General features: G+C 46.2%; 2 protein-coding genes across 4 annotated transcripts in view; one reads left to right on the top strand and one right to left on the bottom strand.

Moving 5' to 3' along the window:
- Positions 1 to 7,148: 7,148 nt before the first annotated feature.
- SRP14 (signal recognition particle 14) lies at positions 7,149 to 11,758 on the top strand. Its single transcript, XM_004609563.2, has 5 exons — positions 7,149 to 7,235; positions 7,330 to 7,402; positions 8,409 to 8,521; positions 10,910 to 10,942; positions 11,379 to 11,758. Exons 1-5 carry the CDS (start codon positions 7,212 to 7,214, stop codon positions 11,466 to 11,468), a joined length of 333 nt encoding a protein of 110 aa, XP_004609620.1. The 5' UTR covers positions 7,149 to 7,211; the 3' UTR covers positions 11,469 to 11,758.
- Positions 11,759 to 12,465: 707 nt separating this feature from the next.
- Positions 12,466 to 15,273, bottom strand: part of EIF2AK4 (eukaryotic translation initiation factor 2 alpha kinase 4) — a 102,196-nt gene continuing 99,388 nt past the window's right edge. For 2 of the 3 annotated variants that reach the window (XM_004609562.2, XM_055132441.1), the window contains exons 36-39: positions 14,841 to 14,909; positions 14,388 to 14,432; positions 13,537 to 13,655; positions 12,466 to 12,679 (exon numbers count right to left, since the gene is read on the bottom strand). In XM_004609562.2, the coding sequence (XP_004609619.2) occupies positions 12,622 to 12,679; positions 13,537 to 13,655; positions 14,388 to 14,432; positions 14,841 to 14,909 (291 nt within the window). In that variant the 3' untranslated portion in view covers positions 12,466 to 12,621. Of the gene's footprint in view, positions 12,680 to 13,536; positions 13,656 to 14,387; positions 14,433 to 14,840; positions 14,910 to 15,273 lie in introns of those variants that run through there. The other variant, XR_008629295.1, reaches the window with a different exon arrangement.

Below are 15,273 nucleotides of genomic sequence, written 5' to 3'. Positions count from 1 at the left end.
GCAGGGCTTGGGGGAAACATAATGGGGTGTTGGCGATCAAACTGGGTTGGGCTCTAACAAGGCAAGCCTCTTACTCTCTCTCTGCCCTTCTTGCAATATTAATTGATATACATAGTGTGGGTTAAAACTTGGGTAGAGAAAAATTTGGTAGGTTTTTCTTTTCTTTTTTAGGTTAACCTTAAAGGGGGTGGGAGGAGGGAAACAAACTTTTTTTAGTTAACCTTAAGGGGGGTGGGCGGAAATAACAGGGCTTTGGGCTTAAAGCCCTGTGGTGTTCCTGCTAAGACCATCAGACCATCTTTTTTGGGAGTAGGATGGGGGGGCTTTCTGGGTCATACCCAGCAATACTCAGGGGCGACTCCTGGCTCTGCACTCAGGAATTACTCCGATGGTGCTTGGGGGAGCATATGGGGTGCCCTGGATCGAACCTGGATTGGCCATGTGCAAGGCAACCATCCTACCCAATTATCACTCTAGCGCCACCTGCTGAGACCATCTTTTTAAAAATTTTTTTTAAAATTTTATTGAATCACCATGAGATAGTTACAAGCTTTCATGTTTGGGTTACAATCTCACAATGATCAAACACCCATCCCTCCACCAGTGCACATTCCCCACCACCAATATCTCGGGTATACCACCCCTTTCCCACCCTCCCCCTGTCTCTAAGGCAGACAATATTCCCCATACTCTCTCTCTACTTTTGGGCATTATGGCTTGCAACACAGACACTGAGAAGTCATCATGTTTGGTCCATTATCTACTTTTGGCATGCATCTCCCATCCCAACTGGTTCCTCCAGCCATCATTTTCTTAGTGATCCCTTCTCTATTCCATCTGCCTTCTCCCCTCCGCTCATGAAGCAGTCTTCCAGCTATGAGCAATCCCCCTGGCCCTTGTATCTACAGTCCTTGGGTGTCAGTCTCATGTGATGCTACCCCACACTCCACAAGTGAGTGCAGTCCTTCTATGTCTGTCCCTCTCTTTCTGACTCATTTCACTTAGCATGATACTCTCCATGTTTATCCATTTGTAAGCAAATTTCATGACTTCATCTCTCCTAACAGCTGCATAGTATTCCATTGTGTAGATGTACCAAAGTTTCTTTAACTAGTCATCTGTTCTCGGGCATGCGGGTTGTTTCCAGATTCTGGCTATTGTGAACAGTGCTGCAATGAATATATAGGTACAGATGTCATTTCTACTGTGCTCTTTTGAATCCTTGGGATATATTCCCAGAAGTGGTATTGCGGGGTCATGTGGAAGCTCAATTTTAAGATAGATACACTACACAGCGCCGGTAAAGCCTGGCCAGGCATCCACCTGAGAAACACTCCTTGTTTTGTTGGGTTACGCTTGGAAGTGCTCTGGGGCTACTCCTGGATCTATGCTCAGGGATCATACCTGGTGGTGCTGGGTATACAGATAGAACAACAGATGGCTACATGCACGGCCAACATCCTACCCTTTATCTCTCCAGCCCTAAACAACTTGTCTGAGAACTGTGATCTCTTGGCTTACACTGCCTCCCAGCAAGACTATTTCCTGCCTCAGGTTCAAATGCATTCCCCCACTTTTCCATCCAGTTCTTAACTGCCAGGTGCCTGTCTAAAAACAAGTGCCGTCTCTTCTAACTCTTCAAATATACATTGTTCCTCTGTTGAGAATGAAACCCCACATGTCTAGACAGTAAATAAACCTCAATTTGTACGGGGTGGGGGGATGGGAAGCAGCTACACAGAACCCTCTGTTGACTCCTTCCTCCGGGGAGTCCTGAACTTTAACCTCTGAAAAACAAAAGTTCTGCTGTCATCAATGCATCTGTGGTGTTTTATTATAGTGAACAATGGGAACCAGTAATGCTGTCCGGTCCCACACAGTGTGAAAGTGAAGCTTGAGTGACTGTAGGGGCAGTCACTCTAGTGCAGTGACCCTCTGGGAGCATAGGCAGGGACTGGAGACAAGAGCCAGAGGGACCCTCCCAGCGACAATTCTTCGTATTTGGTTGTTGTTTTGTTTCAACAACAATAGCTCATCGTCAGGGGCTACTCCTGACTCTGTGCTGGCGGTTGTTCCCAGGGGTGTTTGGGGAACCCTGTGGTGTTGGGCTTGAGCCCTGGGTTCCTGCATGCCAAGATGGACTCTGGTACATTGAGTCACTGCCCCAGCCTGAACTGTGAGGACTTTGGACTGGAGACTTTGAACTCTCTTCTGGGAATGACAAGCCTGAGTGGTCTAACTCTGAAAAAATATGCTATACTGATGAATTGGGCAGTTACTAATCACAGATCTGTATCATTTGAATTTCATGGTTGCTTGCTATTAGACAGCTATTTTCAAAGGCCAAGGGGTAGACTGTGATATTGTGATTGATAAGAAATATGTATTTGGTGATTCAGATAACCCAATTTTTTCCCTTTTTTGGTGAAATAGTTGATCTTCACACACAGTTGCTTGCTCTCTAGAGCCTTGGAATTTCCTGTGTTCAGAATGGTTTATTATGTTTCTTGTTATATCAATTAAGGTAATTTTTGGATAGAGGGGAGCTGGTTACCAGGGAAACCATGTGATCAGAGGTTGGGACTTGTCCCACTCAGACCTCTGGGGAGAGATGTGAGAGTCTCACGCTGAACCAATCACCAGTGGCCAGTGACTTAATCAGTCATGCCTTGGTAATGATGTTAGGATTGGGTCTGAAAGCTCTTTTCAGATGGTTATTAGGATAATGACAGAAATCAAGATAGCGGTATCCAAATGATAGAGGATGGCTGAGAAATAAATATCACAGTTCATTACTGTTTATTGAATACTCATTAGATGTGCTGTCCATGGTAGCGCTGTCCAACAGAATCTGTGATGATGGAAATTATATATGCACCATTCAAGCCAATAACACATATATTCAGTTCTTATTTTCTTTTTAAACCCAGTTTGGCTGCATGTTAGGCAAGCAACTTACCTGCTGTGCTAACTTCAGCCCCCTGATTTTTTTTCTATAATTACACTTAGATATGTGATGGGCACTTCAGATATTTCAGGAACAATACAAAATTTTCATCTTTTTATAAAACCTTTTATTTCCCAAATCTTTCCTATTTTTAGTAAATGGCACCACCATCTACCTAGTTGCTGGAATAAAAAATATGAGTCATCCCTAATTCCTCCTACTATTCATATCCAATGTATCTTTTTGACTCTAAGATACCCTAATCTGATTCCAAAAGTGGTCGTACCTGAACTTCTACCATAACCTTTGATATACACTAGAAAGATGCCCCCCAACATGTCTATGTCCTAACACCCAAGATCTGTAAGTATGTTCTTATGTGATGTGCATAAAGACATTTGCAGGTAGGATTAACTTTGGATCTTCAGGTGAGACTATTATCCTGAATGATTCAAATGGACACAATATAATCACAGGTCTTTAAAAGAGGTAGGCAGGAGGATTTAAATTACTAGTAGGAGATGTGACATGTGACTAAGAGGCTGCACTGATGAGAGAAATAGACCATGAGCTGAAGAATAAAGGTAAAAGACTTCCACAAAGACAGGGAATAGATTATTTCCCCCTGAAGCTTCCGGATGATATAGAGTCCTAATTTTAGACTTCTGCCATTCAAGTCTATTAAAGAATGAATTCATGTTGTCTTTTTTTTTTTTTTGGTTTTTGGGTCACACCTGGAGATGCACAGGGGTTACTCCTGGCTCTGCACTCAGGAATTACTCCTGGCGGTGCTCAGGGGACCATATGGGATGCTGGGATTTGAACCCGGGTCGGCCGCGTGCAAGGCAAATGCCCTACCCGCTGTGCTATCACTCCAGCCAATCATGTTGTCTTTAAGCTACAAGGGCTATGGCGATTTGTCATAGTAGCTTTTGAGAGTTAATATGATACTCTTAATTGCTTTTGTTACAGCAGAAGTGAAGGAGGGCGGTGCCTCTCTATATATTCCATACAGGTGGTACCTGTAAGAGGCGATCTAACTGGTCTTATCAGGATGATCTGATTGGTTGTTTTGTATAACTGATGGACTGGTATACCTGATAACATTTTATAATTGATGGACTGGAGTGATAGCACATCGGGTAGGGCATTTGTCTTGCATGCAACCCACCCGGGTTCGATTCCTCCATCCCTCTCGGAGAGCCCAGCAAGCTACTGAGAGTATCCCACCCACACGGCAGAGCCTGGCAAGCTCCCCGTGGCATATTCGATATGCCAAAAACAGTAACAACAAGTCTCACAATGGAGACGTTACTGGTGCCTGCTTGAGCAAATCGATGAACAGTGGGACAACAGTGCTATAGTGCTACAGATCAGATGGGTTTTGACACCTTGTTAATATTGGGCATAATCAATCGGAAAACAGGCATATGTAAAGTATATAATCACAGGTTGAGCACAGTTGGCAATTGTGGTTCTGTTAAAGAAATGATTGTGGGGGAGCTGGTAGAGAGAAGCTGCTGCCTTGGGAAGCCACTGAAGGAGCTACTGCTGAAAGGGAGCTACTGGGGTCCCTGGGTTTTGTTTTGTTCCTTCTTTTGTACCTGGCGGTGGTCAGGGCTTACTCCTGGCTCTGTGCCCAGGGATCACTCCTGACAGGGCTCAGGAGACCATATGTGGTGTTAGGGATAGAATCTGGATCGGCCGTGTGCAAGGCAAGCATCCTACCCTCTGTACTATTGCTCTGGCCCCTGGGGTCTCTGTTTTTTTAATCTTTTTAAAATTGAATCACCACGAGATACACAGCTGCTGTTCTTTCACCAGTGCATATTCCCTCCCCTCCACCAATGTCCCCAGTTTCCCTCCTGCTAACCCTTCCTCCCCACCCCTAGTAGCCTGCCTCTGTGGCAGGCATTTTTCTTCTCTCTCTCTCTGCTTTTCTATCTCTGCCTGTCTGTCTCTATGTCTCTGTCTCTGTCTTTCCTTCTGGGTATTATGGTTTGCAATATAGGTGCTGAAAGGTTATTGTGTATATCCCTTTTTTTTTTATTGATTCACCATGTGGAAAGTTACAAAGCTCTCAGGTTTAAGTCTCAGTTATACAATGCTCAAACACCCATCCCTTCACCAGCGCACATATTCCACCACCAAGAATCACGATATGTGTATATCCCTTGCACTTGTTCTTGTCCAGGGTGATCATTTCCAGCTACCATTGTCATAATGGTCCCTTCTCTGTTCTAACTGCCACCCCCCTGCCTTTGTGGCAAGCTTCCAACAGTTTCCTATCTTAAACAGAGTTGCTGTTGATGTTTTGTAGCCTGTAACACTGAAGACAAATAGTGTTTGATGTTCTTACTTGCCATCTTCCAGTACTCAGAAGCTGAATGTTAGCTGTCTTACCCTTCTGCATTGTAATAGTTTACCTAGTATTGCCTATGCCTGAAAAAGTGTCCCAAAATTTTGGAATGTCTTTTGCTTTCTTTTCAAAGTTCTTCCCAGAGGGAATTTGCTCAATCCCACCCTAAAAATATATATATTTTATCACATTCCTTTGTGTCACCCTATTTTATTGTCTCACAACACTATTTCCCTTCCTTCCTTCCTTCCTTCCTTCCTTCCTTCCTTCCTTCCTTCCTTCCTTCCTTCCTTCCTTCCTTCCTTCCTTCCTTCCTTCCTTCCTTCCTTCCTTCTCTTTCTTTCTTTCTTTCTTTCTTTCTTTCTTTCTTTCTTTCTTTCTTTCTTTCTTTCTTTCTTTCTTTCTTTCTTTCTTTCTTTTTTTTTTGCTTTTTTGGGTCACACCCAGCGATGCTCAGGGGTTACTCCTGGCTTTGCACTCAGGAATTACTCCTGGCAGTGCTTGGGGGACCATATGGGATGCCGGGGATTGAACCCGGGTCAGCCGCGTGCAAGGCAGACGCCCTACCCGCTGTGCTATCGCTCCGGCCCCTCTTTCTTTCTTTCTTTCTTTCTTTCTTTCTTTCTTTCTTTCTTTCTTTCTTTCTTTCTTTCTTTCTTTCTTTCTTTCTTTCTTTCTTTCTTTCTTTCTTTCTTTCTTTCTTTCTTTCTTTCTTTCTTTCTTTCCGGTCATATCTGGTGATGCTCAGGGGTTACTCCTGGCTCTACACTCAGGAATTACTTCTGGTAGTGATCAGGGGACCATACAGGATGCCCGGGATCAAATCTGGGTTGGCAGCATGCAGTGCAAACACCCTACCCAATGTACTATCATTTTGGCCCCAATATTTTGTACTTATTCACTCCCTTCTCTCTTAACCCAATGTTCAGGAAACCAGGACAATAGCTTGTCTAACCTTCTTCTATATCCCAACCCCAGTAATTCTGGGGACCTAAAGGCCTTCAGTAAAAACCCATTGCATGGTTGAAGGGTTGACTTTATAAAAGGTCTTGGGTTCAAGTTGGCTATGGGATACTAGGGCCTAGAATCCAGGTCTGCTGACCGAATCCCAAAGTGACAACAAAGGCTGACTCTCATCCCTCCTCAGGGAAGGCTTTTATTGGTGTCCACCTTAGTCAGAGAAAAGGGAGAGTTCAGAGGCCTTCCATGGGAATTTAGGAAAACGATCATGAAAACCACAGTAGTGACAGCTAACGTACACTGAGAACCTTCTCTGTGCCAGGCACTGTTCTAGGTGTTTCATAGAGATTCATTGACTCATCACAACCACACTATGGGTGCCGTTATTGTCCTCACTTTAGTGTTTTTTTGAGGGGGTTGGTCGGGGGACGGTGGGAGGAGGCACACCCTGCTGTGCTTGGAGCTTACTCCAGACTCTGAGCTCAGGGATCACCACAATGAGTCCTTGTAGTGCCGGGGATCCAACCAAGGTAAGCCACCTGCAAGGCAAGCGCCTCAAGCCCTGTTGCTATCTCTGTGACCCAAGAGCCTCACTTTAAAGATGCTGAAGGGAGGCACACTGGACTGCCAGGTATCTGGCCCAATCTAGCTGAATGATACACAACTATCGGTTTCTATCGAATCTTTCGTGCTCGCTCCCTCGCTCACGGTGATTGGGGTGAGTGGATTTCTGGTTGATGAAACTGGGGCAGCCAAGGACCTTCAGGTTCCTCCCCAGCCCCTCCTCCGACAGGCGCGGGAGTCCTGCAGCGCAGGAGCAGGCTGGCCGGCTGCTAGAGAAGGCGGCGGCGGGGATTGGTGGAAACGCGGCCGACCTAGGAGCGGAAGTCCCGCCCACCGTGGGCGGGCCTTCCGGCGGCGAGTGCTGACTGCGGGAGGCCAGCCATGGTGCTGCTGGAGAGCGAGCAGGTGAGGGCGCGGGGGCCGGGCCGAGCGGGAGGCTCTGGGGTCGGACCCGCGGGGACCGGGCGTCGTCTCACCGGCCTGGTCTGTTTCGTTGCAGTTCCTGACGGAGCTGACCAGGCTCTTCCAGAAGTGCCGCTTGTCGGGCAGCGTGTTCATCACCCTGAAGAAGTGTAAGCAGCTGGCGCCCGGCCGGCCTCAGCGACGCGGGGCCGGGGGACCGGACGGGGCCGGGCCGGGTCGGGCCGGGCCGGGGAGACGCCGACGGGGCCGGGCCGAGTCCGGGACAGGGTCTGGGCCCGGGCCGGGGAGACGCCGGACGGGGCCGGGGCCGGAGCCGGGGCAGGGGCAGGGGCAGGGGCAGGGTCAGGGTCAGGGTCAGGGTCAGGGTCTGGGGCCGGGGCCGGGGCCGGGTCTGGGTCTGGGTCTGGGTCTGGGTCTGGGTTTGGGACCGGGACCGGGGCCGGAGCAGGGTCGGGGCGGAGCCGGGGAGACTCTGGACCGTGCCAGGGCGGGGCCGCGGCCGGGGCCGGGGCCGTGCAGGGCCAGGGCCAGGGTCAGGGTCGAGGCCGGGCCGGGGCCAGGGAAACGCCGGACGGGCCCGGGGCCGGGTCTGGATCCGGGGTTAGGTCTAGGGGCTGAGATGTGGTCCGGGCTGGGTCTGGGTCTGAGGCCGGGACTGTTGCTGGCTCTGGGTCTGGATCTGGGGCTGGGGCCGGGATCAGGATCATTTTTGGGGCTGGGACCGGGCCATGTGCTGGGACCCTTTTGGATCTGGGTCTGAGGCCATTGCTGGTACCGGGACTGGGACTTAGGCCAGGGCTGGGACCGGAACCGGAGCTGGGACTAGGACCCGTCCCCGGACCAGGGCTAGAGCCGTGGCCCTGCTGGCTCCACTGCCTAAACCGATCCCCACTGCGGGGGGGGGGGGGGGGGGGCGGGGGAGGCCCAGGCGTGGCTGGGCTTTGATTCTGTGGCCACGCCTCCAGCCCCTGACCTCTGAGTGGGCGTCACCTGCCCCTCCTGGTGTTCCCCTAGTTTGTGAGAGCCAGGGCTTATGGGGATGTAGCTCAGGGAACTGGGTTTCAGGGCCGCTTTGTAGTCTCGTGACCTCTCTCTCAGGTCCACCTGTCAGTGGCGACCACTTTTGACCGGGACAAATTTTCTTTTCACCCACAGACGACGGTCGCACCAAGCCCATCCCAAGAAAGGGGTCCGTGGAGGGGTTTGAGCCCTCCGACAACAAGTGTCTGTTAAGAGCCACCGATGGGAAGAGGAAGATCAGCACCGTGGTGAGTTGGGATTCAACCACCGCAGTTTTGCTGGGGTTGAGTTAAAGACTAGTAGAATCGCAGGCTGGGACGTTTGGGAACCTGGATTTTGACCCAGTTTCCTTGGGAGACAATGGGGTTACATCTCTGTGGCGTGCCTTGAGTAGTGGTGGAATGGTTTGATTCCTACAGATTTTGCAGTGCTGACTGTAACGGGCTCAGCCAACAGTCAACCTCCCTGGAAGAGATTTTTAACCAAAGAAACAAAAACATTTACCCTTCTTAGAAGAACTCTTTGCCTATTCCAGTAGGTCTGACCACAGAGTTTGGTGTAATCGTCAGGTTATTTATTATGTACGAATGAATCAAACCTTGAATGGTGATGGCACCATTCAAGGCATGATGTTGCTCCTTACGTCGTTGGGGTATGGGCCTCTGTTTGCTTGGGACCCTCCACCTTCAGTCCCTCCACCTCCTGCCACTCCACCTCTCATAACCAGGAGGCTCATTTTTTTCCCCCCAGGAGTTTGATTTTTGTTTTTAGATCCCACCTTAAACTGAGATCATGCAGGATTTGTCTTTTTCTGACATTTCTTTTAGCATAATGCCCTCTAGTTCTGTCTGTACTGTCATGAGTGGTAGGATTTCTCGCTTTCCACGGGTGCACAAAATACACGTGCACCATAGCTTCATCCATTCGTCCTTCCACACAAGTTGTTTGTATATCTTGGCCACTGTGCAAAGTGCTGCTATGAGCATGGGGTGCAGATATCTTTTTGAGTTAGTATCTTTGTTTCCTTTGGAGAGTGTCCCAGATTTGGAGTTGATGGATCATATAGTAGTTGTTCTCTTTTTAATTTTTTTGAGGATCCGTCATACTTTTTGCCACAGTGGTAATGTCAATATATATTCCCCCCCCCCCTTTTGGGCCACACTCAGTGGTGCTCAGGGCTTACTCCTGGCAGGGCTGCAGGGACCATATGTAGGGTGTGGGCAGATCAGTGCCAGCTTTGTGCAAGGCAAGTGCCTTACTTGCTGAACTATCTCTCTGGTCCCCTCTTTAGGATTTTCTACATGTAAAATTATGTCATTTGAAAATAGATATTCCCCCGTGCACTGCTAGAAATCCCTGAGCATTTCCAAGTGTGGCCCAAAGGCAAAAACAACCAAAACATTTGGAATTGCACAGATAATATAGGCCTACCCAGATTTGATTGCCAGCACCACTTATGATGCCCTAAGTACTGCCGAGCAGAGCCAGGAATAAACTCTGCGGACTGCCAGGCATGGCACACCAACTCCTTTTTCCCCTAATAAAAACGAAATACTCAGTATGTTGCTCTCCAGGCCCTATTTTGGGATTGGTACCTTCAGTAGTAGAAACTTCAAGAGTAAAATTTAAATGGAGGAAATAGAAGTCATATTTGTTAGTTCACCTGATATTTTTGGAGGTAAAATAAACATATTGGGGACCAGCATCCCATATGGTCTACTGAACACTGCCAGGAGTAACGCCTGTGCATCTCTGGGTGTACAAGGAAAAAAAAAAAGACTGAATTTCAAAATGTCTTTATTATATTGAGGTAGAACCTAATTACTCTTTAATCACATCAGCATAGGATATTCATGAGAGTGAAGGTCATAACTAGCCAATGAGTCTCTTTTTGGTAGTTACCTTGAGAGCACTTTTACAGTAAAGCAAGCTTATGTGGTTTTTAAAGTTGGGTATCATGAAATATGAAAACCTAAGGCTTCTTCAGAGGTAGAATTTTTTTCGATGTTATAGTTGTATTTTGCTTAAGTAGGCTTATACAATGTAGAGGGTAGATTTAAAATAGGATTAGGGATAGGTGAAGAGGGAGTCATTTAAAAGTATCTTACACAAAACGCTGATACTGAAAGTCCTTTGACACCTCCCAGGATCCAGAGGGGGGAACCTCCATGCCATGTGTGGAAGAGCAAGGAGGTGGGAAGAAGAGCTTCTTCGTCCAAGCCCACTTCTGCCTCTGTCCCATCTTGGTGTGGTGCTCATGTGAAAACATGCAGAGCTACTTGCATGTTTCAACAGTGGAGGAAAACGGAATAGGGAAAAATGGCCTTTACAGTACAATTGGGAAGAATTTTTTTTTTTTTCTTTTTGGGTCACACTCGGCAATGCACAGGGGTCACTCCTGGCTCAGCACTCAGGAATTACTCCTGGCAGTACTTGGGGGACCATGTGGGATGCTGGGAATCGAACCCGGGTCTGCCGCATGCAAGGTAAACGCCCTACCCACTGTGCTATTACTCCAGCCCCGGGAAGAAATATTTTTGAGGTCAGGGTGTGAGTATGAGCTTTTCAGTTACACCTGGGCAGATGATTCCTACCTGCGTAGATAATAAGGATGACATTTTTGCCTCCCTTTCCAGGTGAGCTCCAAAGAAGTGAATAAGTTTCAGATGGTGAGTTTCTGGTATTCCTTGTATCTCCTTTCTCCAGGCAAGCAAGATTCAGCATAATATTCAACACTGGGTCCAGACTGACATGAGTAATGCTCTACTATGTTTTAAAATATTTCTTGAATAAAAGTTGGCTGCCTCAATTTTACTTTCAAAACTGATAATGTCTTTAGATTTTGAAGCTGTTTTTGTCTGAGGCTGTAGACATGCTCGGCCTATAGAGTATTTGAATAAAACGGTGGCAACAGTATTTTCCTTTTTCGCTTGTCGAACGAGGTGCGGTGCACTGCGGGCGTGTTCCTCTTTGGGCATTTTTTCGTCCGATGTGGTTTTTGTTGTCAGAAAGGCTTTCTGATTTTGGCTGTCCCAAATCAAGGAAATAATGTAGCTGCTAACCTACTGGAAACTTCCCACTAAGTTTCTGCTCTTTTCCTTTTAGGCTTACTCAAACCTATTGAGAGCTAACATGGACGGTCTGAAGAAGAGGGACAAAAAGAGCAAGAGTAAGAAGAGCAAAGCAGCACAGTGAGGGACCCGGGAGCTCCTGCTTCCCCCAGCCACAGAGTTGCTATTTTTTCCTTTTTTTAACTTTTCACCACATAGTTAGGTATTTGGTTCCCCTATAATAACTGTTCTCATGGAGATTGCATCATTTTGGATGGAAAAACAACTGTATTTACGGGGTAGTTGTAAGAACCCAGTTTATTTTAAGTTGCCAACTGGCCTGTGTTCCATAGTTGTAAATGTCTGAATTATAGTGTAAGGTCTCAGACCATGTGTGTGAACAGCAGTGTATCATTAAACCTGTATTTATCAGCACTGATGGTCTCTGTTCTTTTCCCCACCCTATATTAAGTTTCTGGCAGTGACTACTAATTTTGGAATGATGGGATTCTGAGTAGATATTTTAGCTTGTGTAGGTTATTGTAATTGAAACATGATAATTTTACAAAAAGTTGTGTGCATTTTATGGGCACTATCCTCAGGTGGGTGTATAATTTTATCATCATGGGTCCTTTGACAAATATGAATGAATTCTGGTTAAGCAAACAAAAGAGTTTGGGGTATGTCTATTGCACAATCATAAAAGAATGAAGATTCCAAGTTAATGATATTTGGTTTCTTTTTGTAGTGCCAGGGATCAAACCTAGGTTCTCACACAAGTATAAGTGAGGCTGGTATTCTACCACTGAGCCAGATGCCAGCACAGTGGTCTTTTATGCCCTTTATTTTTAAATTTTGGGGAACTCTGAGACAAATCTGGCCATACTTAGGGGTTATTCTTCGCTCAGTGCTCAGAAGTGTTCCCTGGAGGTATTCAGGGGACTGTAGATGGTACTAGGGTTTGAACTAGAGTCAGGGCCACTGTAGCCTCATGAAGAGCAAGTTCCTGGCCCTCTTCCTGGCCCCCTTGGAAATTTCCTTGTACAGAGTTAGCAGGACTAGTGGCAGAACAAGATTGTTTTTTCTTTCAGTTCCATAACACTTTCAGGGTTTAATCACTTACAATGAAAAGGCAGCAGATATATGAAAGCATTATATTTAAAAAGATAATTTTATAATATATTACACATGAAAAACTGACAAAGCCCAGCTTTGTAGGCAGCTGCTTAGAATGTAGTTAACTTAGAATTCTAATGAATGTACAACATTTCATAGTATCAGCTCCTATCTGAACAGGATTAAAATAGGATTCTGTAGTAGTCATCTCTGTAGCTGTATAGGAATAGCACCGATACCCTGCAAAAGAGAACAGGTAAGCTCAGCATAATTTCTAAAGGACAGAGTACAATTATATTGTTAATTTTAATAGGAACTCAACCCAGAATTGCTGGGGGGACCCAGGCCATCAGGACTAATGATATTGAATGGGCAATGTGGTGCTGGGGATTGAACTTGAGCTTGTAGAGCTAAGCATCCAAGTTACATCCTTCACCCCAAAGGAACCTCTGGCCCTTGTTTCAGGAATCAAACACTGAAACAAGTATGGCAGGCACACACTCTGCCACTGAGTTACATATGCTGACCTCCAAATTATTCATTTTTCTTATTTTGATAGCACCAGGGATTAAACCCAGAGCCTCATGCATGCAAGGCATATAAGCTCTACCGCTGAGCCAGGTCCTTGGCCCTAAATAATTATTTTTAGAATATTGAAAAAACTGTAGAAGTTCTGTTTCATGTAAAACCAGATGCAAGGCTATTCACTAACAAATGATCTAACTGATAAAGTTCTGCTGTGTAAGGCCCACATGAAAAGACCATTGTTCACTTCACAAGGCTTCATTTCTGTCTTTTTCACACGGGGTTGTAAAAGAACCGGAGCACGGAACAAAGCAGTCTCAGCTAGTTTCTTTCATTCAAGCGTTTCTAGTAGAGATCTACAAAACTTAAACTTACAATGGGGACAACAGCGCCAGGACTGCCCCGAGTTACTGACAAGCTCCTTAAAGATCTCACAGTCTGGAGTGAGATTTCCTTGTTGCCAGCTGCAGTTCTGACATAAGGGCCACATTTCAGACAATTAAGTGTTGTTCACTCTCAAACCCCTCCCTGGGTTTTAACCCGTGGGAAGCCTATGATACCTGGCAACTTACTTTTTTTCTACTTTGATGTTAAAAATTTCATCACAGACTAGTTTGAGGTATCTTTGCTTTGGCAGACGTGACAGCAGCTGCTTCACAGTTGTGTTGAATGCCTGTTCATCACCATCCCACTAGGGAAAAAATAGGCATGATTTAAAACAGGACTGTTAACTGGCTTTTTCTGGGTCACGATGAAATACACGCCAATGCTTGTCCCCCTTCAAGTATATCAGGCAGAATGAGAGGGGAGAGCCCATCCTCTCCCTCCTCCCCCCAACTGTTCGTTTGCAGCACTGGTTTTCCTTAAAAAAGACCAGTTTGCCAGAGCCTGGCTAGCAGTGGTGCAGGCTCAGTATGCTAATGTGACTTCAGACTGGTTATTTCTGTCCACTGTTTATTTTGTATGAATCAGAGATAGCGCTTCGGCTGAACATCATTTAAGCAGATCATAAAGTAGTACAATTTGTGGACAGTGGCATACACTTATAAGACAACAGAAAAGCGTAGTACAAGATGTTCCTGGGGCACAGTAGTATTTAATCTGAGGATAGAGAAAAAAAAAATCTTGTCACACAAAAGGGACAAGTTGCTAAATTTCCTGGCATTGCCAGTAATCATTACTAAGAAAATGTCATTTCAGTATTCTGAAAAATTGTCAACAGAGCCTTGGGATATTTACTGGATTTTGGGCCACACTGGGAGGCACTCAGGGACCAATCACTCTTGGGGGACCATCGGGGATGCTGGGGATCAAACCTGGATCAACTGAAGCAAATGGCTAGTGCCTAACGTGCTGTACCATCTGGCCCCGGCTTTCGGATTTTAAGATTAAGGATCTCAAAATACAGAAGAGTTCATCTTACCTCCAAGGACAAAAACTGTAAGATGGTTTCTTTGGGTAGATCCACCTATTGGAAACAGAAATGTCTGTCATGTCCAGGGAAACTGAGGCAGCGCATATTGGCTTGTGACTATGGTGTTACCTAGGATGGGGCAGCGGGAATAGACTGGTAGGGCCTGGCATGGCGGAAGTGGTAATATCTCAGCACTGGGAGCTGATACTTGCAGTATCCACACCTGGCACTGTCAAAGTCCAACATGACATAGTTCAGGCTTAGTGAGGCAAAGGCTGAACCATGAAGCAAACAACACCAGTGTTCTTTCTCTCCCTTCCCCTCTCAGACTCACAGATATGGGGCACACCTAGAGGAACGAGAGGCCTGCATCTCAGTATGGACACCCTGACCTTGATGGAACCGACTTTCAAAGCTGAGACAGAAAGTCAGTGCTCAACATGTTCACCGAGAGCCACTTACAGCCAAAATTTCTATCTCACTGCTTTTCTGATGTAAGTTGGCAAGTGAGGTCTGAAGTCGGGTTTGCACCTGGCAAGAAGAAAACATGAGAATTTAGACATGTCAAAACAGCCATTTTTTTTTTTTTGTCATTTTATTAAAAAAGCCAGAAGACAGTCATAGATGACAAACCCAAACGTTGGAGGGACCCCAAAGAGCTAAGGATTTGCTCTTAATAGACCTCAGAGAGATCAAGGTCTAACATATTTTAATCACAGGAGCAGTGAGACCTACTAAATAATCTGCGTATTTCTTTTTTTTTGATATTCCACCTCATGAAAGCCCAGGGAAATGGTGCATTGCAAGCAGGAGGTTTTGAAGCCTGAATTTACAAAAAGACAAGGTGTCAGCAATAAGTATGGACTGAGATATGGCAGGTGATGGAGCAGGAGAG

The sequence above is a fragment of the Sorex araneus genome, chromosome 3 (assembly GCF_027595985.1).
Source record: "Sorex araneus isolate mSorAra2 chromosome 3, mSorAra2.pri, whole genome shotgun sequence".
Taxonomy (NCBI): domain Eukaryota; kingdom Metazoa; phylum Chordata; class Mammalia; order Eulipotyphla; family Soricidae; genus Sorex; species Sorex araneus.
Note: the sequence above shows the minus strand (reverse complement) of the source record. Positions and strands in the feature narration are given on the sequence as shown.

What these genes read in the sequence shown, in the direction of transcription:
- SRP14 (XM_004609563.2), top strand. Translation starts at nt 7,212, where the DNA reads ATGGTGCTGCTGGAGAGCGAGCAG. An exon ending in TGCTGCTGGAGAGCGAGCAG is followed by an intron (nt 7,236 to 7,329) that starts GTGAGGGCGCGG and finishes GTTTCGTTGCAG; the next exon opens with TTCCTGACGGAGCTGACCAG. An exon ending in AGAGGAAGATCAGCACCGTG is followed by an intron (nt 8,522 to 10,909) that starts GTGAGTTGGGAT and finishes CTCCCTTTCCAG; the next exon opens with GTGAGCTCCAAAGAAGTGAA.